General features: G+C 36.9%; 1 protein-coding gene across 1 annotated transcript in view; it reads left to right on the top strand.

Annotated features, from left to right (window-relative positions):
* Positions 1-21,451: 21,451 nt before the first annotated feature.
* The window catches only part of LOC128247344 (uncharacterized), a 96,640-nt gene continuing 91,549 nt past the window's right edge, over positions 21,452-26,542 (top strand). The window contains exon 1 of the mRNA XM_089348761.1: positions 21,452-25,745. Within this exon, the coding sequence (XP_089204887.1) occupies positions 25,479-25,745 (267 nt within the window). The 5' untranslated portion in view covers positions 21,452-25,478. The remainder of the gene's footprint in view (positions 25,746-26,542) is intronic.

Genomic DNA, 26,542 nt, shown 5'->3' with positions numbered 1-26,542 from the left:
ATTCGATTGGAATACCTAACTGAAGCAAATGATAACGGGACAATCGAACGAGCTGCTCCAGTATCCACTTTCATATCTGTAAGGGATGACCGTGCGAACTCATAAAAGGAGATATGGTGACGAATGGAAAAACAGGACTCCTTTTATTTAAACGTGTCACACGGTCGAACATACAAATGTATATATCAAAGATATACATGATGTTATGCTACGATAACATAGATGACCAGTAATGAAAGACCACAACCGTATTAGATGAATAACAGAGATATTTATTGTAGCGTTAAAGATGTATGTCTGTGTGAGAGTGTGAATGCGACATATAAGAACATAATCAAAGACAGGCCGTCATACAAAGAAAAATATGTATGTGTATGTGTATTATTACAGCAGATAGAAAGAGAGTCAATAACACGTGGACAATTATACCAGATCTTGGGTACACAATAAGAAAAGTTCTGTATGTGAAAGTGAGGGAGCTGAGTGTGGCAGAGCTTATCACTAGTTGTGTTTTGGCTTCGATGCCAGGGCCTTGATTCTTGTTATACAGATGTTCATCGCTGGCTGAGAATTTCTTGTCTGTTTAAGAACTCTTGACTGTTTATTTACCGTGGTGAAGCTGAGTCACCTAACAGAATCGAAGAGAGAAATGTGCCGCGGAGTTTGGTGTGGTGTACATGGTAAGTCGTGTTGACGCTGGTAGAGATTGTTGCTGGTTAGTAGTAATCGTAGAATCGTGTTGGTCATGATGATGATGCTGGATAGTAGTAGTAGACTCTTGTTGCTGATGTGGCGACGGCGGAGGTCATCGTGGCTGGACGAAGCTGCTGAAGTGGTCGCTGGCTGCTGCTGCTGTCGTGTGGTACACGGAACAGTTCTCAAAGAGAAACTGGACCGAGACAAATTTGGCTGCCGAGTTAAAGCTATTTATAACAAATTATTGGCTCACCAAATGGTAGAAATATACTCTATCACGTGACCTTATTAGGGGCCGTGATTGGTCAGTTTGCGTTCTGGCGGGAAAGGTTCGAAGAAGTTGCCGATTCGAATAATGATCAGTCACGTGATGGACAAGGAATGGGTTCTCTACTACGCTCGCATTTATTTATATTTAAATGAGAAGATTGTATGTAATGGCGATAGTAGTTTGTATCTAATGGCGGGAGGTAGTTTCACTACATATCTATGTTTCTATTATTTATAAAGCACTTGCAAAAACCCATGTTATATGCACTCTCATTGTTGTTCACGTTTAGCAACAAACTGTCGATAGATCCAGTTTCGCTCGGAGATACATATATGTTGTCCACACAGCGATCATTTCTAGATCGGCAAAATCCACACTTACCACACTTATTACAATTTTTCTCATATGCTGGACATGCACGAGCTTTGTGTATACGCCCAGTTTCGACATTTCACTACAACGTCACAACTGCTACTGGAGGTATTCTTGTTGACATTAAAGTTTGTTATTGTTTGTCAACTACTCACAAACAGCGTTTCCGATTCTAAGGTGGATGCGAGGGCACCTATTTTAATGTATTTCATTTTAGAATGACATCGTAACAGATCCAAAATTTTAAACTTTACCTCTGTCGACGATAATCCCGCGGGATTTTCTTTCAACCTATTCAAATGGCAGAAGGAAGCTTGAGAATTAATCCTAAGTAGGAAGTCGTTGATTGACTCATTTTCGAGTTACTTCAGTTCCAATAATATTAATCTGTACGCAATTAACAGTCTCTCCCTGGGCTTTATTAGTTGTTGCAACGCATTCATTATTTGTTAGTATGTTGCATTCTGAAGGCTTACCGGAAAAAGAACGTCTTTTAACAACTTCATTATGGCTTCAACTCCACAAGTAGAAAAAAATGTTGACTTCTCCTTGACATCTTCAACGTCATCGCATTCAATTTTTGCTTCGAACTGCATCAGCTAGACATTAGCTTATTCCAAGTTGTTTAAGTTTAAATGTTTTCCGGTTGTCATCCTCGATGCCATGTGTTGTGTTTCACTTTCATAGGACAAATGTTGAATGTTCATAACTGCAAATTACACAATTCACTTTTCGAGAACCATGCTGTACCGTCCCTAGTAGCGTTCTCCTCGCGTGATTTCCATGTGGTTGCACGAGACTTCCTTTGAGAGTTCTATATACATATCAGGATACCAAATCAGCAACTCAATGCAACTATCACAATATTCCTTCAGAAAGTATGTATTATTGTATTCGTGAGCGATAGTTATTTTTCCGTCGCAGACACCAGAAGTGGTCTCAAGAAATTATTAAATACCATCTCTTTTTATACGTTTATCATTCTTTTTTTAAAAATAACGCCTTATTGGTTTCTTGGTGCAGCAAGAAACAACAGAACTTTATATTTACTTAGGAAGTGGTTGCAGCAGTGTAGCATAAAATACCTAAATTGTAACAAATCAAGAGAACTTGTGATGATTTAGAACAATTTGATATTCTACTTTATTTCCAAAGAGAATTGAAAGTTGATAAACTTCTAATTCACTTTGGAAATAAAAAAGTGAAGTCTGAAATTGTTTTAACACCAAGAGTATTCATGATTTTAAGCACTCATGGCATCTGCTACTTTTCCTTCGGTGTATGTTATCGAAGGTGAATTTACTGAATGTTTAATTTCAATCTCAACATTAAAAGTTACATTTTCTATATTTAATGATATCATCAGAATACGAAAATCTCTTGAGTTTCTATTTGCAACTTAATTAATGAATAGCATTAAATTATCAGAAACTGATCCAAGCAATGAAAGCAACTACAAAAACATTAATGATGTTTACCTCGGAGGAAAGGCAACAGCACATTTACTTAATGAATCTTTTGATGATGAAATCAGTGTTAGATTTAAAACTGATTGTTTGAAATTCCTCGTAAAAATTTGTGTGTATGTATGAATAGGCAGATAGATATTATATAATGTAAGATATATATATATATATATATATATATATATATATATATATATATATATATATATATATATATATATATATATATATATATATATATATATATCTCTATCTATCTATCTATCTATCTATCTATCTATATATATATATATATATATATATATATATATACATACATATATATACACACACACACATATATATATGGAGAGAGAGAGAGAGAGAGAGAGAGAGAGTAAGAGAGAGATTATACAATGTAATTATATATATTATAATGTAACCTAGTCTGTGTGTCAGTGTGTGTATGTGTGTGCGCGTGTGTGTACACGTATGTAGTGTTGGTGTGTATACGTCTGTATGTATGTATGTATGTATGTATGTATGTATGTATGTATGTATGTACAAGTAAATAGACTCTAAAGAGACTGGTATCGGTCTGCGTCGGCAAAATTTGTATTGTATAGTGAAATCGACAAAAAGCGTGCAGCGAACTGTAGTATTTTTCGTGAAAACTCTGACGTTTCGGACAGAATCCTTCTTCATCTTCAGGGAAAAGTTGGCTGGAGTAAAATCAAAGACAGACAGCAGAATTGATTGCAGCTTACTCGTGTTTTGGTGATTGATCCGCAGCCATACTGAAACATAAACTTGAAGGGTTTAGTCGATCAGATTGACCCCAGTGCATAGTTTAAGCCTCGAAGTTCTTCACTCGACTTATTTTGCTGAACTACAAAGTCACGGGGATGTTAGCAAACCAATACCGGTTGTCATGCGGTCAGAAGAAATGCAAATGCAAAGACGCATACACATACATCTATACGACGGACACGTGGTTTGAAGGGAAATCTTTGACCACACAGCCATGCTTACGCCTATGCTTGCATCCATGAGTACTTATGTATATACATATGAATATGCATACATGTATATATGCATATATGTACGCATGCATGTGTGTGTGATGGGGTGTATGTATACATGCATACGTGCATCCATCCATCCATCCATCCATCCATCCATCCATCCATCTATCCATTCATACATACATACGTTCATACACATACATACATACATACATACATACATACATACATACATACATACATACATGCATACATACATACGTATATACCTGTAATTATTTGAGCACTGGGACATGTAACACACTGCCTGAAATACCAATCTTGAGAAATTAGGCTTCTCAAAACCAGAAAGGAGAAAGCTGATTCGAAGACTACAGATCCAATCCATCACTGGAAATGTAAAAATCTGTAAAACTTTCGGAAGTTTTTGTCATTTAAGCATATATGAGCTTGTCTAGACATGCAACTATATGCATGAGAATTCATACATAAAAGAAAACGTACAAATCTGCACATATACATATATACATACATACATACATACATACATACGTTCACACACACACACACACACACACACACACACACACACGATATGTATGGTAGTCTCTTGAGTCCGAGAAAGATAGTTCTGCAATTTCTTGCTGAACTACCTGCACAGATGATTTGTTTATAGCAATCTTTGTTTATAGCATGCTGTACATTAGCTCACTCCATCAAATCAACATTACCTGTACAGGTGCACCGTGTGCCACGCGCCAGATGTCGAAGTGATTGCAGAGCAAAGTGAGATGATGTGCTTTGCACAAGACCACACCGGTCAGGATTTGAACCCACGATCTCGCGATCGTGAGTGCAACATTTAGACCATGCATACATACAAGCATACTTACAAACATACATGCATACGTACAAGAATACATAAGTACGTACGTACATACAAACACACATGCATACACACTCACACATACATACATACATACATACATACATACATACATACATACATACAGACAGACAGACATACACACACACACACACAATAATGTAAAGGAAGTCTACGATGATCGTTTTGAGGAATAGTCATCAGAATTTAGTTCAATGAAACGCGGTCGTTCGACCTGCTTGAAATAGAAGCTAAATCTTCCTCGAAGTAAGTCTTGGGTCCTCGAAGTAAGTCTTGGGTCCTCGAAGTAAGTCTTGGGTCCTCGAAGTAAGTCTTGGGTCCTCGAAGTAAGTCTTGGGAAAGGAAAGAACAGTTTGAATAATGTAGTCATATATGTTCACTTAAAAGATTGGATGACCATAGCTGAACTGGACTAGCTTTGATCACAACACTGCTCAGTCGGGGTTGTTGTGCAGGGATTAAACAAGAGCAAAACTGATATCCCATTTTCACAGCGACCATTGTAACAATAATAACATTTCTGATTTAGATACGAGGCCAGCAATTTTGAAGGTGGGAGATCAGTTGATACCATTGACTCCAATATTTGACTAGTGCTTTATTTTATCGACCCGGCAGAAGCGAATTGTAAAGTAGACTTTAGCTGGATTGAGCCGGGACGAATACCACAAGTAATTTTTCCTGCTCTCTAATGATTTTCTCAGCTCACCATTATTAAAGCTAAAATAATAACAGCAATAGAAAGCAGCATCTTTGACGCCATCTCGAACAACAACAACAACAGCTAGTGCAGCAACAAGATCATTATCTCTTGAAAAGATATGTATAAATAAATGATTTCAGAATTTGCGCTGTGTGTTAACTCTGAAATTTGATCCTTTTCCTACCGAGGAGAAATGAATTAAAGAAAGATGAAAAAGAACACAGAAATAACAAAAACAATGATAATAAAAAGAAAAGACTTTGCGATAAATTGTCGGCCATTTCATCAATAATCGCAGTGACTAGTATGTATATAAAGCTGACGATGCAAAACATTGGTAATGGATACATTTGTCCTTTGAGAAGAATAAATTAAAAAAATAATGTCCACATGGAACCAAGCAGTTGTTTACTTAGAGACCTGATTTTGACTGTCGTAAATAGATATGTTTTAATTTTCAAGCACGATCACGCAGTGTTTACTCATTTCTTTGCAAAGACACATGTCCTTGGGTTTCTGGTTGAGTTGAAATTATATATAATGACTTTCATGGGCTTCTCTAGAATATTGGTGGAGTAAAATAAACATGAAATTCGTTTCGACTAGCAAATAATGTAGTAATTTATTTACTTAAATACAAATAAAGTTATGAGTGTTAAATTCTAGTCCAGATACATGAATATGAACATGATCTAACAGCAAACGAAGAGTAAACTATTCAAAACGTTGTTTTTTAGTACAGAAGGAGTAAAAAGAAAAACAAATTAACAGTCCGAGAAATCATTCCGTAGATAAGAATCCTCAATGTGTGACTTCAAAGGTGTTTTTTGTTTTTTCATTTCTTCAGGAAATTAGTGACACAAATAGAATAATTTCCCACTCCCACCCCAAGCAGCAAAGGCATGAGTAGTCTTATCCACGGCTTTACTGGAAGTAATTAACAACACGAATGAAATGAATCTATACATGAAAATTACGTCGGTGTGGGTTCGGTTGAAAGCTGTGATCGCATGATGGTCGCATTATACTTTTGTTCACCTTGTAACCAACGGTATATAACGATAAATATAGTATTAACTTTGTGGCGAGAAGTAAAACAATATGTAAGTATATATGCAGGGCCTCCGAGAGAAATTTTGCTATGTACGTCAAGATTGCTTTCGGTATTATCATCACTCTTCTCAAAATTCAAGGAGGCTGTGAGCATTTTCTATTTTCTTTTCTTTCTTTTTTTCAATTTTCTTATGGAGAGGCCTGTCACATATTCACGGGACTCGGGCTGATGTACCGGCTGAACCCGCCTTGTATAGGACGCGCGCGCGTATCTGTGTGGACTTGAAACGACATCACTATTAATTATACCCATAATTTTATAATAATTTTATTCCGTCTTTTTTTTTGTATTTTGTTCCTTTTTTCTCTTCACGTGTGTGTGTGCGTGCGTGCGTGTGAGTGCCACGTGTGTGTGCGCATGAGTATGTTTATGCATGCGTATGTTTCAACCCTACAGATTTCGGGCTTTACGTTTCACTTTTTCAAGGGCAATTCGACTTTTCTCGAACTGCAGGTTACAGGTTATCATTCCCTTCTGTTAAATGTGAAACGTCCCCAGTTAACAATGATAATGTTCAAAGATTTAACTTTGTCTTTTTTGACGACATGACCTTTTCATTTCATGTTGGTGCCATTTACCGTTACCGAGACCTAATTCTTCATTAAGTAATAGCATTAGAAACTTGAAATCATGACTCAAACTGATGATTACAGGTCATCATTCACTTCTGTTAAATATGAGATGTTCCCAATTAACAGATCTAATGTTCAAAGATTTAAGTTTGTCTTTTGTAATGACATGACCTTTCTATTTTGTGTTGGTGCCTCTTACCGAGACCTAATTCTTCGTTAAGTAATGACTCCGGAAATATTAAATCAAGACGGATAATACAACCAACCCATCGTATATATATATATATGTAGTTCATAAAGCAACTTTCCATATTAAGACAGTCCGCTTTTTCCAGTATTTCTGTGTTATGTATAAAAGATTTACAACTGATATTTAATGTTTTAAAGACGTCTGTTAAAATTTTTCGGACATCAATATAGCGTCCCTGTCTCAGACGAGTATAACAGGGATTTGCAAACTGTGATGCAAATTTTCAAGATCCTCTCTGATCATATTCACTTTTGCAGTGTTCCAAACGCGATTGAAGCCCATTGAATTCTCAACTTAATCTCAGAATCTAGAGATTCATTACTATAGACGGAGCTGTCGAGATATACAAAAATATTCAGTATGATCGTCTTGGCAATATAACTTGCAGAACTATGCACGGGACTTCCGCATGAGATTGAACATGAAGAGTTGCGGACAATTGCGTAAGTAATTACGCAAGTGGTGACAACGAAACCGGTCTATGGTTAATCTTTATATCCTGCATCTTTGTCTTGCTCGCTTACGTTCTGGTGTTTGCTGAATTTTCTTGAGAACAATCTTTTCTTTGTGGTCAGACCATAGGTGGTCTACTTCTAGCAAAATGGATGTCCATTTAGTGGTCATCCCTTTTATATGTATGTAATATATATACATATATATATATATATATATATATATATATATATATATATATATATATATATATATATATATATATATATATCTTTGTGTTTGTCTTTATATCTGTTTCTCCTGCCACCGCTTGAACCGGTGTTGGTGTGTTCACATCCTCATAACTTTGAGGTTTGGCAGAAGAGACGGACAGAATAAGTACCAGGCTTTAAAAAATAAGTACTGGAGTCGATTCATTCGACTAAAATTTCTTCAAAGCGTGCCTCAGCATGGCCGCTGTCTAATGACTGAAACAGGTAAAAGATAAAGATTAGAGTTATGTAAGCTTTCGATTTAGCTTTGAAACGATTCATTTTAAGAAGTTTCCCTGTTGTGCGATAGCCAAGATCATAGTCCTTAAATACATGAGCAATTACGACAGCAAAGTGTATAGAGAACAAAGTTGGCGCAAATATACTCTTCTGCTTAACACGATTGTTCATAGCGATTGGTTCCAACAGAGCATCATTTGAGTTGAAGTAGGCTTGTGTATCAGTTCGTAGTTGGGCAAACACCAACACATTTAGGTGGGTAGCCTAACTTTCCCAAGATCTTCCATAATGCATTTCGATTCTCTGTATCAAAGGCCTTCGTGAAATCTACAAACACTTGAAAAAAAGAGGAGTATGTTCTATACACTTCTTTTGCCGCTGTGTAACGTTTAAAGATCATATGCATAGAGCCTTTTCTAGATCTGATTCTGCATTCAATTTCTGGGGCAACGATGGAACATACGTGTGTTTGTAAGGATTCAATAAACGTCTCGCGAATATCTAACTTACAAGTAAGGCAATATCACGATCCTATTTCTAAGTTTTCCCAAATACTGTACATATTAATGTGGACCCTATTTTCACGTCTTCTGATCCATTTGGAACTGCGATGGGGTTGCTGAAAAGTTCCTGACCTTAAGAATATTGCGAAAGGCCTGGTTGGGGGCCCAACTTTCCGAGTCTTTTACATGGCTTAGAAAAACTGAAGGACTGCTGCAATAAGTGTGTGAATCTGAGAGCGGAATATGTTGAATAAAATCATAATTAACTGATCCTCCTGTATTTCCTTTTACCTAAAACCAGAAACTTTTCAGCACTCCATCGTATACTTCCGAAAAACAAATTCTGTGACATATTCTAATTCAAAATCATCTAGTTTGATTATTTCCATGCTAGTTGAAAGTATCTTGCAATACATGTCATTAAGTTCTATGCCCCATTTTTTTATGCTTCGTTTAACAATTCAATGAATATATTCAATTTTGCAAAGATCGTCGATATTAGGATTGTGTCGTTTGGCTTTCTAATATCTATGTAGAGGACTCCAGCAAATACCAGGCTTTTATCGAAGTTTTTCAGTTCTTTCATAACACGTCAGGAAGATGTCGGAAAGGCAGACTCACTCGTATTCGAACCAATCTATCGGTTAACTATTCACGAACATAGCACTTACGATAGTGTTGTATAACGCGTCTCTGATTTGCACTATCTTCAGGAGTACAGTTATTTCTGTTATTACCTTTTATAAGACCTTTTCCTAAATAGCATCGAAGGCAGCTTTAAAGTCGACGAAGTTGAGGTGTAAGGGCATTTTGTGTCCTTTTTTACTCTCTTTTCTATGTCTCTCTGACCGTACCTCTATTAACTGTATAAGTATAAAACCAAAATTAACTCTCCCCGTCGTTTCGTTTTTATCCGCTCAGAGTGAGCAGAGTACGTGTGTGTGTGTGTGGAGAGAGAGAGAGAGAGAGAGAGAGAGAGAGAGAGAGAGGTGTGGCGTATGCGAGTTCTGAATACCATGTGAAGAATTTATAAATAAATTCCCCACCACTCATATTTTGGCAGTCATGTGTATGGTTTATATACATGACTGCCAAAATATGAGTGGTAGGGAATTTATTTATAACCTCCATTTTTTTAAATCAGTTTTATTCATAATGTATTTTCTTCTCTCAAATTGTTTAGTGCTAGAAAATATTTCACAAAAACAATGTCAGTTAAAAGTCTTTAGAGAGTCTTGTAAGAAAGAGAAATAAGAATTGTATGATGCTAAATTTTATACATTGTTCAGGTTATTCTACATTCGAATTTGTAAAGGATCTGATTCCGACATTTCACGCCCGTTTCCAGTAAATTCGGGTCTCTGTCTTTCATTTGGTTCCCATCTCTCTTCCTCTATTATATTTCTTTCTCACTCTATCTTTTCTGGGTTTTTTTCATTTTCATTTTCATTTTTTCCCATTTATACACACAGACAGTCTCAGTCTCTCTCTCTCTCTCTCTCTCTCTCTCTCTCTCTCTCTCTCTCTCTCTCTCTCTCTTTCTTTCTTTCTCACTCTCTTAAATGTGCATCTCAGATCTGCCAGCTTGTCTTCTCCACTTCATTTCACTCTTGCATATGCATTCTTACCTACTCTCCTGCTTAACGGGAGAAAATAAAATTTTCAGTATCTTTTTTTGAGTGACGAGATCGGAACATATGAAGGAACGGATGACTCCAACCAAGAAATCAACATTTTATCCATTTAATAATTGTAGTGCGTATGTTTCTGTATGTGTATGCATCGTTGTTGTTGATATTTTCAGCAATGGAAGCTTGAAAGCTTGCAAATAAGGAGCTTTAACTGCAGAACGAAACCATAGAATATTTTCAAGCAACAGGTTGATACTCTTATCAACAGAAACACAATAATCAAAGCAATTTTCAACACGTCTCGAAAATTGTGAGTTCATATTTAACTTCAGGTAATAATTGTGCTTTGAGTAAAATACTTTCTCATCTGATTTAACCCTTTGAAAACTGATTGCTAGGGAAGGAAAAAACAAGGTAACACAACAATGTATTCATCCATAGACATGAAACGTTAGAGTTATATAGAACTAGCAACCGTATCTGACCTGACCTGGGGTTATTAGAACAGTACATGCAGTAAAATAATTACAGTCAAATAAATTCATTATAAATTTGGATAAATTGCCTTTAGAAAATGTTGGCACTCTTCAGCTAGTCCGGGAATATTATTCCACTAAGAATTGTTGCAATTCAAAAGATGGTTCAAGCTGTTTCATAAAAATAGCAAAAAATAAATCTAAGTTAAAATATTACTTCCATTTTCACAAGGAAAACATGCTTTTCTTTCTTTTTTCTTTTCTTTTTTTTCCATTTTTTTTAAAAGAAAAACTGTACTAATTTACATAATTACTTTAAATTAGTTTTTCTCTTAATCAGTAAATTTTTCCAGTATCTATTGCAGTACTTGGCGTTATACAATATTCTTGGTTTTTGTCAGAAGCTAAAATGAAATTTCAGAAATTATTACGTTATGACTGCTTACTTAAAAAAAAAGATCTATCCCTATTTAAAATTTCATTTAGCTAGTTGCCCTGAGCTATGGTCTACGACTTAGAACATGCATACATACATACATACATACATACATTTTTATTGTGTGCGGTTTATGTTTTTCCACTGCGATGAAATAAGAATATATCTGTGGGTGTGTTGTAAGTGGCTTGCTTACCAACCACATGGCTCCGGAGTCAGTCCCACTGCGTGTCACTCCGAGCAAGTGTCTTCTACTATAGTCTCGGGCCGACCAAAGCCTTGTGAGTGGATTTGGTTGACGGAAACTGAAAGAAGCCTGCCATATGTGTATGAGTGCTTTTCCCTCCACCCACCATCGCTTGACAATTGATGCTGGTGTGTTTACGTCCCCATAACTTAGCAGTTCGACAAAAGAAACCGATAGAATAAGTACTAGGCTTACAAAGAATGAGCCCTGGGGTCGATTTGTTCGACTAAAGGCGGTGCTCCAGCATGGCCGCAGTCAAATGACTGAAACAGATAAAAAAGTAAAAGAGTTGGGATTACGAAACTGCAACGCAGCCTCAGCTTGTTGAGAACTAACCACTTACACATCACCAACTGCAGAAAGGGGTAAAACAATACGAGTGTTGTTTGTTTTTTTATATATCCAACTATCTTCAACAGACGATAAGAACGGCCAAGGTACACCGATTTGTTGCTACCCAGTTTTCTGTCTGCACCATCCACCGGAAGCAGCATTAACTTATCAGATACTGCTCGTCAGAAAGATTTTCCCCGGAGAATGTAAGTTCCAAAATGTTATAAACTTGAAACTGTAAGTAACGATTCCTGAGACTGCCTGAGTGCTGATGCTTAATCCTGTACATTACCTTTCCCTCAAGTTGGTGATTAGTATTCCTTTGCAGCTAATACAGGGCTATGAAAACAGACCATCAGAGAAACAGAAAGATGAGCAAAGTTGGCGGAAATGGTTGAGTGTTATTCTAAGTTCTTATCACTCTGAAGTTGACTTTACATTTCATTACTCTCACCATCATCATCATCATCATCATCTGTCGGCCACAATTTTCACTCACGTCGAGCGCAATGTAAGACGTGTCACACATCATCTTCTGTTATTCGTATCTCAAAGTCCATCGGCAGTCACAACATCACTGTCTTCTCCTTTCAGAATTTTGGCCATAGTTTTGGAATGAGAGTTGATAAAATAGTAACAAAAATATACTCGTGTTAATTGAATCTGGTCTACTCACTGACAAAAGTTAATTTCTCACATTTTCGCAAAGCGATTCACGCGGTACAAAAAAATATCGTTTGAAACGAATCCAGGACATTGAGCTGATAAGAAGGTGGTAAAAAAAAAAAGAAACGACGCCCTAGGGTCTATGAAATATTTTGAAATTAGATAATAAGATAAGCTGTAACCAAATAACTAAATCAAAGCCGACGTGGCTGAGCAGTGAGAAGTTTGCTTCCTCATCAGATGGTTTCGTGAGCAGTCCCAGTGGGAACCGACCAAAGCCTTTAGAGTGCATTTGGTTGACGGAAACTGAAAGAAGCCCGTCGTTTATATATGTGTGTGTGTGTGCGCGCGCGCGCATGTATATGTGTATCTTTGTGTTTGTGTTTGTCCCCTACCACCGCTTGATAACCAGTGTTGGTTTGTTTGCAGTTCGGCAAAAGGGCACAATAGAACTGGTACCAAACAAATCAAATACTGCGATCGATTTGTTCGATAATCCCAGCATGGCCGCAGAAACATAAGTCTGATCACACTGACTGATCGATCTTAAGCAGTTTCTCTCTCTGGGACCTCAGCTCCTTGATGGGGTCGCAGTAACATTCGGCGTGTCTTAAGTGTTTTAAACTTGGTCGAAACTATCCTTCTCCAGGTTTAAACACGGTTAATTTCTTCCTGAGATGAAGTAGTGTGTGTGTGTGTGTATGAGAGAGAGAGAGAGAGAGAGAGGCAGAAGAAAGGCGGAAAGGAGAGAGAGAGAAGACGAACCGGTCCCAATAATTGACTGGTATTTGTTTATCGACTTCAAAAGGATGAAAGGCATATTTTACATATGTGGGATCTGAACTCAGGACCAATACCATAAAACATTCTATCCGATGTTCTAACGATTCTGCCAATCGACCGCTACAAAACAATGATACGCAACATTAGCTGGATCTATTTTAAAACGGGGGCGCCAGTTTTCATTTATGTTTTATGTAGTGTTTTTGGTACCGAAAGACTTTCAAACTTCGTATACTTATCTATTTTGTGTTATAGAACAGAAAAATATTTTTGTATTCGAATTTATTTCATGTAAAAAATTTGTCTTATTTCGATAATTTCTACTAATCACTGACGTCTATTCAGTTGAAAACAGTTAGCGCTGTAACGGTGTATATCGTATTAATCCCCGTTAGTTCTGACATTTCCGATTAACTAAACTGTTAACCCTAACCCTAACCCTAAAACTAACCCTAACTCTAGAATCCGAACTCTAAAATTGTTACACACATAGATACGCACAGCGTAATTTATTATATAAACAATATATGCGTATAAATTACGATTAAACCGGATGAAATATGTCACAGGGAATAACATTTTTATGACCGCCCAGCACTTAATGTATTCGGCTGAATGGACGTCAGTGATTGGTTGAAATTACAGAAATACGACAACTTTAACATGGAATAACTTACGAATTCCTTTTTTTTGTCAAGAAGACTAAGAGTAAAAGATATTTTATATGACACATTCTACCAGTGTCTCAAGTTTCAAAGTGTTTCGTTAGTGTTTCGTTAAGAAAATACTGGCGCCCCCGTTTTAAAATAGATCCCATTAGCTGAGTCTTCCCTATTACCAGTTATGTAATATATAAAACAATACAAATTCATTTACAGATTCCTCCTCTTCCTCCTCCCCTTTTAGTCTCCATCATTCTTATTTCCTTTCCGTCATCATTTCCCTCTGCCACCATTTCCTTTCATTGCAATATCTTTTCCACCGAACTGCATGAATTATTGAACACAAACGTTAGCACGCAGAATCGTTTGTACTCCGGACAAACGACTTGTTGGCATTTCTTCCAGTTTTACATTTTGAGTTCAAATTCCGCTGAGGAACTGAACTTTGTCTTTTTTTCTTCTGAGGTCGATAAAATAAGTACGAGTCGAGCACTGGTGTCGATATAATCGACTCGTCCTTTTCACGATAATTTCAGGCCCTTGTACTTATAGTAGAAAGCATTATTGAATACCACACCACACACACACACACACACACACTCTTTCTCTCTCTCTCTCTCTCTCTCTCTCTCTCTCTTTCACTCACTCTCTCTTTTTTCTTTCTTTCATATACACATATACGTGTGCGCGCACGCACACACACACACACGCACACACTAACATTCTCTTGTTTGTAAGTTGTCACACTGTCACACGTATCATGGCTTCCAGTGGAGATTACTCACAAAATAATACCTATTTATAACAGGATGTCCCTTATTGAACCATCTGGTTCAACATTGTTGCTCCTTTAAACCTCTGAAGCATAAAATTGGTGTCAAGAGATGTCATGGTCGACAATGGAGAGAACAACATTGAAATATTCATAAAAAATATCCGAAGAAATAACGAGATTAATTTGACACTCTGCTGACAAATTGTACAGTAATTCAAATACAATAGAGAAAACGAAAGAAGTTTTTTGATGAGTTATGAAAGCCGTTCAGAGGATTCTGATGCATGAAACTCCCTTATTTTGGAGGGGTTCTCCGCCCCGATTGACGATTCCTTCAAGTAGAAGCTTAACAAGATTTGAAACTGGAAAGAACACTTCTCATACTTTTTTGTTGATCTGGAAATAGTTGTCTACACCGGAAAGTCTTTTGACCACAAAGTGCATGTCCTCTGCACAAACGTAAAATGCCCATGCAACTACCAAAATACTTTCAAATGAATTGACCGACATGAAAATTATAACATACTGTTGTAAGTTTGGGGAACTACTATTTAAACCCATGGATTTACTCAACGAAGTATACCGTTACAAACTGGAAAACATTACTCCAAATGTTTGTGTAAGGTTCTGAATTTTTTTTTCGCGATGCCTGCCATGGCAGCCTTAGCAAAATGCTTGTTCATCGAACATTTTGCGAAAACTACAAATTGAAGTTGCAGATTTCAGATACACAAAACCTTTAGCGCAAGAAAGTATGCTAAATACTTCTGACAAAGCTAAAACCCAGTTCGGTATTGTGTGATCTTTGGTAATAAATAAATAGTTAAAATTATGCTGCACTTGGTTCTGATAACTGGTGAACGGGAGTTCGAAAACAACCTTCTTCTAGGGATAAATCTTTCTGTCCACGGTTCTGAAGAACCATACATGTTATTTATCATACGACTACAACATAATGTTCATGGGAACGAAATTTTTAAAAATGTCAGGTATTATTTTTACGCTCAACTTATAAAGAGGGTAGGAAACAACATTACAAAATAGGAGAGACAGACAGAATGAAAGCTAGTGGATGAGATAACTGCTTGTCAGCTGAATCAGTAGAAAATCTGTGAAGACCGTATTTTTTTTTTTTTTTTTTTTTTTTTTTCCAATCTGCCAACTAAATTGAATGCTTATCTTGAAGATTTTGATAGATTTCGTTAATTTCATGGCGGTGATTTAGCAGAATCAGTAGAATGTCAGATTAAATGCCTTAAAATATTGTGTTTCGTTCCTCTACTTTCTAACTTCACATTCTTTTGTTTCGCCAACGTAAATTTTTTCAAGAAAATTTAAGAGGCCTTGTCATCGATACTACACAGCACCAACGACAGAATAAAATTGATTGATCTTTTAGTTAATAATACTATTCTGGACAACTGAATCGTTGGTTTGTAGTAATGAGTTCATTATTCAGGACGAGAGTAGTTTCTCAAGCGTTTTATATTACTACCAATCAGAAATAAGCATATTCCGTAAATGTAACTGCTACTTTTTCCGCTTTATTTTTATTTATTTATTTATTATTATTATTGTTGTTGTTGTTGTTGTTGTTGCCTTTGCACAGCTTCTAACGCTGGAGATGTATTACAGTGTCAGCTGTTCACTACCAGTGAACTAAGGTAACACCTCTTATTGTTCGAACACCTTCCGGAGTATTCGAGCGGTTCCAAGCAGTGCTGTTTTCTGCGAGTGCTCCACCCTTACTGCAGCCCCTATTTGTTCCATGTACTTCTCGAGATTTTTGCTCACTGTTCCCAGGGCTCCGACAATTATTAGTACTACTGCTACCTTTTTCATCGACCACAACTACTTAACTTCCCAAGCTAACCTGTCATATCTCTCGACTTTTCTTTCTTCTTTATCGCACACCTTGTTGTCAGCTGGGCATGCTATATCTATGATCCAGCATAGTTTGTTTTCTTTCTCAATTAAGACTATGTCCGGCTTCCTATTCTCTATCTCATGGTCGCACTGAATCCTAAAATCTTTGCATTTCCATTTTCGACGATGCCTTCATGTTTGTGGTCGTACCAATTTTTTGGCTCTGTCAAGTTCATACTTGTTGCAAAGTGTCTTATGGACAAGCCTGGCTAAATTGTTGTGGCATCTCTTATATTCCTTCTGGGCTAGTGGCGTACATTGGCTGGTAATATGCCATACGGTTTCACCGTTTTATCTACAGATTCTGCACTTATCACTTTCTGCTGTGTTGTCTATTCTGTATTTTATCTAGTTGGTTCTTAGTGATGGCTCTTGGGCAACACAGATTAGAGCCTCCGTTTCCGGTTTTAAATCACTTTTAGTCATCCACAGCCATCTTTTTTCTCTGTCTGTCTTATCTTCAACATCCCTATGAAATTGACCAAGTCTAAGAATTTCAATTTCTCTCTGGTTAACGAGATATCAAAAGCAAAACATGACAGTGGTGTGCCTTTGTGTACGGTGACTCTCAACTTATCAAAGAGTGCCCCATGCACTATGGATGTCAATGATAGGTCGTTTATATATTTGTAACGGAAATAGTATTCGTTGTAGTTCTGGGTCACCAATTTAACGGTTTGTGTCACCAATGTAACGGCAATGCAGTGGGTTGGTGATAGAATGATGTTGTAAGGGACAAGAAATTGAGTTAGTGAAAGTTATAGAGTCGATGGACGTTGTGTCTCAGAGTTGGCAGGTTGTAACCTTCTTTCTCCTTATGGCCGTTTGATCTCAAGTGGCTGCCTGCTTGTGGTCATGACTCTAGTTGGTCTCTGTTCACTAACTGATTTTGCCTTACCAAATTCTAGTATTTATAACTATCCAAAACCAGCTAGAAGGATAGATATATTGTTGAGAACAATAGATTTCGTTAGGGGTCTGTTGTCACTATTCTAGCTTTTGGTGGCCTAGAAGAGGTTAGAAGGGTCAAGTGGCAAAGATATTATTCTGCTTAGCGATGGCATCTGGCAAGTGTAACTCGTGTCACTCACAGAAAAACTATTGTTTTACCGTGAGAAAAGTGCTGTTGAACTGTTAAGTGAAATTTGACTATCGAGAATCGAATCCACGCTATGCCTGCATGAAACCACTACATATTTATCTGCTCAGCTTCATTGTTGTGTCAAAAATACATTATGACTCTATGAATGGGAGTTCGTATATTAGCTCCATAAAATTTCATTGCAAATTTCAAAGACACTACTTCAGAAACATTTTTATACTGATGATACTAATTCTAAAGCACAAAAGGATTATGACCTGCACTTGTTGTGTAAACCACAATGGTTTGTATATAATGAGCTTGAAATGATGAACTGTTGTCTGATTCTGCAGGAAAACTGTATCTTTCTTTGACGAAAGCTTCACCAACCAAATTCTGATATTTAGTTTTCTTCAGTTGGTGAGAAATGTCGAGTCTGCTCTCCCAGAGCAGATGAATAATTTTGCGCTCCAAGATAGTAAGTTTATCCAGATCAACTTGGGTGTGTCAGTATTATGTTTGTGAAGTCGCCAGGAGAGATCGATTTACCTGCATCAACAGTCATGTTCTGAAACAAAAGTTTCTTATTTAACCGTGAAGTCTGAGACAATTTTTAACGAAGAAATAGGTCGTTCATTATGTTCTACACAGCATCAGAAAGGAGAATGAAGAAAAATTACTCCAACTTGAGTCTGGCGGTATGTTATCAAAGCTAAGGTCATTCGATGATACCCTCCCTAATTTTGTAGAGCATTATACAATCAAAATCCAATTGAGAAGTGAACTGAAAATCGTGGACTCCAGTTTCCCAGAAAGCTAATTTAGGCTTGGCTAAAATTTACAAAGTCTTTACTTTTACAATGGAAACAGCAAAAAGTTGCAAAAAGTTAATACTAAACTGCACACAACGTGAACTCGAAGTATTCTTACGTAAAATCCAAAACTGGTTCAGAAAAACTAGTCTAATGTTAGTTCTTAATACACTCTGAACGAACCAGACTTAAAACCTACGGCAGTCTACATAAAAACAGAAGCAAAATGGAGCTAATTCTTCTTATAGTGTCCCTTAAGAATTAGTAGCAGCATTAATTCAAGAAAGCAAGGGCTAATGAAGATATCACTTCTTCGACATCAACACAGGTGTCTCGCAGAGTGATATATTTGCACCATTCTTGCTTATCGTCCACTTAGTAAACGTCCTTCGAACTTTATTTGGCAAAATTTAAGAATTCTACTTTATTCAAATAAAATCCACCCCTCGTCAACATCCCACAATAATAGTAGACGAAGACTGTATTGATGGTATCGTTCTCTTTACAAGCATCATCTCCGAATCCATAACTCTTTTAATGACCCCGAGAAAGCGGCAGAAGATATTGCCTGTATGTCAATAGCTCCAAGGCTTAATGCATTTGTTAATCAAGAGGGCTTAATAAGCACAATCAAACAAAACTCTTTAAAATCCGTAGACTCCTCTATCTTAGGAAGCAACACCACATCCAGAGAAAAAGTTTAAAAATCGTCTTGCAAAAGCATAGCTATGCTTGATGGCTACAATGTGTTCCGGAAGTCATCATTCTCAGATCTTAAAACAATTTTCTTCCGCTACTGTGGACACTTACCAAATAACTGGTAACAAGGCTTGATGGTGCATACACCTGTATATTACAGGCCGTTCTGAATATCTCGTGGAAAAAGAGTCTGACTCCCCACTTCCTAAAAAAATCTGTACAGCAGCCTTCTTGTAGTCACTGATATCATTAGAGAGAGGCTTGTGCGTTTTGCATGGCATTGCTAGAGGACTAAGGATGCCTGCATTAACTATACATTCCATGAACATCCAGCATGGATTTAGACGACTCAGTCGTTCTGCAAAAGTCTTCATCGATTGACTCTACTGACCTACCGAACGCTTATTGGTGTCGTGATCGAGTTGGGCCAATTCGACCAAGATTAGATAACTTTTTAAAATAAAAAAAAGTTAACGGATGAATACTCGAAATACAAATGGTTTTGAAGACATGGCTAAAAAAAGATTAGTTAAGTGGAGGCTAACATCAGACTTACCAAGTCCCACGACTTTGATGTGAGTCGCATGATTTTACTCATAATCTCATGCCCTCGCTTTTTTACAAGCAATTTCGCACGCTTTCTCCAAAGACAAATCCCGCCAAAAGTTTATAACGTCTAAAAACCCGAGGTCCATTTTTAGCCTACTCATAGACCACTCTGCATGCGGCAGCATCATCTCCAGTTCGCATCATCCTACAGTTGACTCTGTGGTTCTGTTCTTAACTTGGCCTCTAGCTTTGAGTTATATTTATTATATACATTTGTTCTTTCTTATCACACACACACACATTAAAATCCTTAAGGGTACATTCTGTTTACTGTAGATATAACATGACATAGAATCCCAATTACGCTCACACTAAAACCTGCTCTGCTAGGAAATTTGATGGTGTCTCACTACTTTTTCGAACTCTAGGTTCGAATTCTCACGACTTTTGGTTTTTGAGGGTCGCTAGGTCTGTAATATACTCACTTTAGTGAGTCAAAATGAATTGTTAATCATGTACTCGCAATGAGGAGGAAAATGATTAAGATAATTAATGATAATTATTGCCAAAGGGGGCAAATTAGTAAACTCCGGAATTTTAAGTGGTTAAAGAATAAATGGAGTAATGGAGATTGAATGTGAGTTTTAGTAAAGACACTGACAACTCTAGACATGTTTTGATCTTATTAGTCCTCCCTGGCGAAGAAAAGTCTCGAACGCATCTGTTAGACCTTGTGCAATTTAAATAAAAAGCATTGGAAAATTTCCAAGGGATGCGTTCTCCATAAAGAATATATGGTTAGGTGCAACATAATTTGGGATAATCTCGTTTTGTTAAGATATTTCAGAGTAATCAAAATGAAATTCAAAGAGCATTCCGAAATTGCAACTTAAGCTTTGAAATATATTCATGTATCATAAATAAATAAATAAGTTATAGATGAGCCGATATCTTGTTTTATTTTGCTTTTGACCATGAGCGTCAGACAATGTATTTTTGTATTTAGATTCACCCTTTTTCATCAAGGTTGACGTGGCCTTATTTAATATACTGCAGTCGATTTGGATGCTTACACCAACAGGAGTTACTTATACAGTGCGTTTTTATTTATACGGAAGTATGGAAATAAAAAAAAAAAAGGATTTATTTTTACAAACTCGCGGTCCACTTGTTTATCACGAGCTAAAAACGATTACTAAAATACATTCAAATATGTCATATATGATAAACTAAATATTTGACGGTAAAATAAATTATTCGTAATTCAAGCAAGCAAAAGTAACCCAATTCATTTGTCTCTTCTGAGAGGATCTTAGAGGAAGCGCAACAAAATAGACTACCCAAGAGGCAAAGCGGACTACTATCACTTTTACACTCGTCAGTCTACTTGACCAGAGAATCAGCCGTAAATTAATCTTCACTTCAGAAAAAAAATCAGTTTATGAAGAGACTGTTACATTAAGGAAAACACATGTCTAATGACGAGGATTTAGTTGCCAATGTGAGTATGATTTATGAAATGTAAGACAATTAAAGATATGTCTCAATCAATGAAAAAAAGTATGACGGACCATTCGTGTTTTTTTTTTATTTATTATATGTTACTTCTTTGTTTTCGTTCTAAATCATAACTTCGTGAGATTTTGCGTAGTTAACGTCGCCAATTATCGTTTGAACGATATTTCACTCCATCCTATTTTTCTGTATGAAAATTTTAGCATACATAACACATTTGTTCATAAAATCTATCACATGGACTACTCAGACAAAAAGATCTATGAACGAATGTACAGATCCGATTACACAAGTAGTACAATTTATAGTCTGCAAAATAACAACGAATGACATTTTAAAAATTACTTTCTTTATATTTTAGTGTCAATAATCAGCCTAGCGTTGTTTTCAATTTCCATGATTAAAGTATAAGAAGGCCGCGCGCGCACACAGAAACTCTGCATGGTGTCTTATATAAATAAACATATAGACATACATGTGTGTATGTATATATGTATTCACGTATGTGTGTATGTGTCATTACTGATTCTTGTTTCTGTTCCCTATAGAGCCAGGATCCAATGCGTGGTCCTAAGGCTGTCAAAGGATCTGTTGTTACTATTTGTTATTATTTTTTAAAAAAGCCACTTTAACGATTGGTTTCATCCAGGGGTAGAGATTTCATAGAGTATGAAAGATGATATCAGAATATAATATTGTATTTTATTCATAATACATCCGCTCTATTAACCAATATATCACTGCCTGTATCTTTTGACTGGTTTTAGAAATCGTGTGTGTGTGTAGGAAGGCAGGCAAAATTGTACTTCAATGACATAAAAGTAAAAACAGTGCATCATTTATAAGCGTGTATTTATTATTTCCCATTGATTCCAGCTCTTAGCGTTTTGAGTTAAAATTCCGATGAGATCAACTTTGCTTTTCATCCTAAGGTTTCGAAGTTGATAAAATAAAATACCATTCAAGCACTGGATTAATGTAATCGACTTTACCCCTTCCATCAAAACTGTTGGTCTTGTACCTAAATTAAGAAGAATTGCTACTTCTCTTCGATGAGATTATTGACGTTTTTCTTCATATTCGTAGTGTGTTGTTTGCAGACTTGTTTGTCTCCCACTTTTTAGTGAAATATCAAAATCAATATTTATTTAATGAGATCAGATAATGGATATCAAACATTGATATATTTCCTGAAGGCTTTACCTTAACCAAACTGAGTAAACAGTGTGTGTGTGTGTGCGTGCGTATAATCACGAATGTTTACAATTTTTTAAATACATATTTTAATAAAAAAAAAAAAAAGAGAAAGAAATAGTCTCAAACGAATATGACAACCTGTGCATGGAGCTACATAATGTTTGAGTGTGTTGAAGTAAAACTTTGTCGAATGCAATTGTTTCGTTTTAAATAGCTTTCCTGGCGAAAATGTTGTCTAATTTGTAGGCGTATAAATAGTCCTAATCTAAGATCTGATATAATTGTTAAATTATTGAGTGTTCCATACCATATAGATAGTTTGCTGACAGTACAAATAACGTAAGTTTTGATAAAATACGCTCGCGAGACACATTAAGCTGGATGGAAATGCTAGATCATTTCAGAATGAATGTTGTCAAAAATGCTTGATTGGTATTTGCCCGTTTCTTTGCGTTGTTTTGATGTTGATAACATAAAATTCCAGTTATTTGGTGCGAACGATTCAAGCAACTAATTTTCCACTCAACAACAAAATTGGCCTTTTGCCAAACAAAAATATAGTTTTATATGTCACAGGGAAATAATTTAGTTTATAAAATTATTATTTTGAGTAAAGTTAAGCTCCTAGTGAGCTAGACCCCATGATGTTAATCATTTCAATTTCATTTATTTTGGTAATGCAATTGAGAAACTCAGGGACATCACACAATAGCATGTTGTGGGTCTGAACTTGAAATAAAATATGTGGGAAACAAACTTCTTAACACACAACCTCTTTTTACTTCTATTTTGTTTAATAATATTGATTCAGATTTTGGCACAAGGCAGCAATTTCGAAGGCGGGGGTAAGTCGATTACATTGACACCAGTGCTCAACTGGTACTTATTTTATCGACCCCGAAAGGATGAAAGGCAAAGTCGACCTCGGCAGAATCTTTTTTACTGTAAATCTCTAAGTAATTCAAGTGCTTTGGAATAACTTAAAACAGAAGTTGACCACAGACTATTTGGATGACTTGCAGAAAGAAGTTCTATTAGAATTGAAATGTTTGACTGGATAAAGTGCTATGAATGCACATATACTCAGAAACAGAGGGTGCAAGGGGACCAAGCGCACCTGATAAAATAGTGTCTTGTGCTATAGCCAAAGGCCGACCAATGCATTGTGAGTGGATTTGGTAGACGGAAACTGAAAGAAGGTCATCGTTTATATATCTACACACAAATACACATATATTCACGGGACCTGGGCCGATGTACCAGCAGAACCCGCTTCGTATAGGTCGTATGTGTGTGTGTTTGTGTGCGTGCATGCATGCATATGTCATCTCCACCGCTTGGTAACCAGTGAAGATTTGTTTTATGTCTCCGTGACTTAGTGGTTCGGTAAAAGAGAACGACAGGTTTTAAACAATGACTGAAACAAGTAAAGGATAATCGATAACATGATAATAAAAATAATTCCCTGATGCACCACCAGGCAGTGACTCTGGTGGCTTCTGATCATAACTGATTGGAAGTGTTATCACATGTTTTTGTCTTGGTATAAAAGATGGGCCACAGGAAATATTCTGCTCAATACCACAAATTTGATTGTTGGTGACTTGGCCTTAAACGGTTGAGCATGTCACTTACTGGCTGACAATGCGTGTATCTCTGATCACGAGGAGTAATGGAGGAGCATCATAGCCATGTGTTGAAAGGCATTCTTTGGGGTTTGAATAATCCACCCCTGGAAACATGGGTGTTTCATTCATGAACATTATTCAGGGACCTCTTGAGCAGGATGGGCTACTCGACCTTCACTCGCCACACCGAGCTAAACCTAATGATTAAGCGGGTCCTGGGTCGGATTAATATCCCCTGTTCTGGAGCCGTCGGGGTTATCCAGAAGTGATGGAAAGAGACCAGATAATCTTACCCTCTGTCCCTGGGTTAGAGGAAGGTACCTCATTTGAGATGAAACAGTCTGCGACTCCTTTGCTTCCTCCCACATCCTGGATGCAGCAGTTAATGGGAGGGTCACTGCTTCCGTAGCCGAACGGAAGAAAACCCTGAAGTATCGGGACTTGATAGTGAACTATTTCTTCCAACCTGTGGCATTGAAGATGTTCGGAGGGCTGGGCCACTAACCGCGAAGTTCTTGTCACCAGGGTGTCAAGTGATACCCGTAAGGACGCTTGGCTTTCCCAACATCCTTAGCCTCACCAACGCCCGTAGTAATGCTGGCTGGCTTGCTTCAGTAGGTTTCGTTAAACCTTGTGGTGTGCGACGAGTTGCTGTAATAAAAACAAATTCCCCACTAATAGTTTTGCTGTTTTAACAGAAAGATTTGGAAGAGTTAAATGAAAGTTCTCCGGTAATTTTCTTTCATGTAAATAAATATCTATGTTAATTTTAAAATTTGCCAGTAAAATCTTATAAAATGACAATGTTCTAAAGCATGCACATGTTTATATGTTATATATGAAAATATAAATTCGATTTACATTAGATCAAAAAAAAAAAAAGAAAATTCTAACTGGGCCCCGGTTGTAAGGTCATGCGCTGTTTATCTTGATATGAGATCACCATGTTGCACACATATGGTTGTGATGCATGTGCATGGTGTACCCTTAACAGACGGGTAGTCATGATGAATATATTGGGCTTCGTATATTTGTATTCCAGTGTCAGTTTGATGGCATGCTTTACTTTCTCAATCAATAATGATAGTACGAAAAAGTTCATAATTCCGTAGAGTGGAAAGATAACAAAGCTATAGGGGGTTCCGATGAGGTTGTTATCCACCCCTGATTGGAACTCTCCCGTTTGACATGTACGCATGCTCAGTGACTTGCTTTAACTTCCGCAGACTAACGACTCACATACTGTACTGACCGGTTAATATGTCTCCGAACAAATCACGCAAATACTGCTGTATATGCAGCCACTATAGAGGGAAGAATGTAGACGGCAAAGTTATTTCACTACATAGATACCCTGCAAACGTAGCTATTCGTCGTATTTGGCTTCAGAGATCGAAACTTGTGAGGAAAGACTTTGTTTACACTGCAAATAGCCAAATGTGTTCCCAGCATTTCGTCACTTTTAATGGACCATCGAAAGATCACCCCTTGCCATCCATTTTTCCAAACAAAGTATTTAAAATATCAGTAAGTGCATGATCATATACGCAGTTAGTAGATGAGTGAAATGTCTCTTTGATTTATCTCCTCATTAACAGATTAGAACATGTTAAAGTTCAAGAGAGAAACAAATTTGAGTGGTGTTGGCACTCCGTCGCTTACGACGTCAAGGGTTCCAGTTGATCCGATCAACGGAACAGCCTGCTCGTGAAATTAACATGCAAGTGGCTGAGCACTCCACAGACACGTGTACCCTTAACGTAGTTCTCGGGGATATTCAGTGTGACAAGGCTGACCCTTTGAATTACAGGCACAACAGAAACAGGAAGTAAGAGTGAGAGAAAGTTGTGGTGGAAGAGTACAGCAGGGTTCGCCACAATCCCCTGCCGGAGCTTCGTGAAGCTTTAGGTGTTTTTCGCTCAATAAACACTCACAACGCCCGGTCTGGCAATCGAAACCGCGAGTCCGCTGCCCTAACCACTGGGTCATTGCGCCTCCACTCGAGTGGTGTACGTTGGGCTAAACACGAATGTTTAATCTAATGATTGTTGTGTTTGATGTACAGGCATTTTTAATAGAGAATTTTGCATTCAAATAATAAATACATTGAAATTTGTGAATGTTCTGAATGAATGTTGGAATTTCGAGTAAGCCTAGCTATATTTATATATATATATATATATATATATATATATATATATATATATATATGTGTGTGTGTGTGTGTTTGTTTGATTAAATAATAAATTTACAGCATTGAATCTAATATTCCTCTAATTATTAGACTTTATAGTGTGACTGTCCCTACCTCTTCTACACCTCAT

Source organism: Octopus bimaculoides, chromosome 3 (genome assembly GCF_046866305.1).
Source record: "Octopus bimaculoides isolate indiv1 chromosome 3, ASM4686630v1, whole genome shotgun sequence".
NCBI classification, from domain to species: Eukaryota; Metazoa; Mollusca; class Cephalopoda; order Octopoda; family Octopodidae; genus Octopus; species Octopus bimaculoides.
This window is presented reverse-complemented; position numbering and strand designations above follow the sequence as displayed.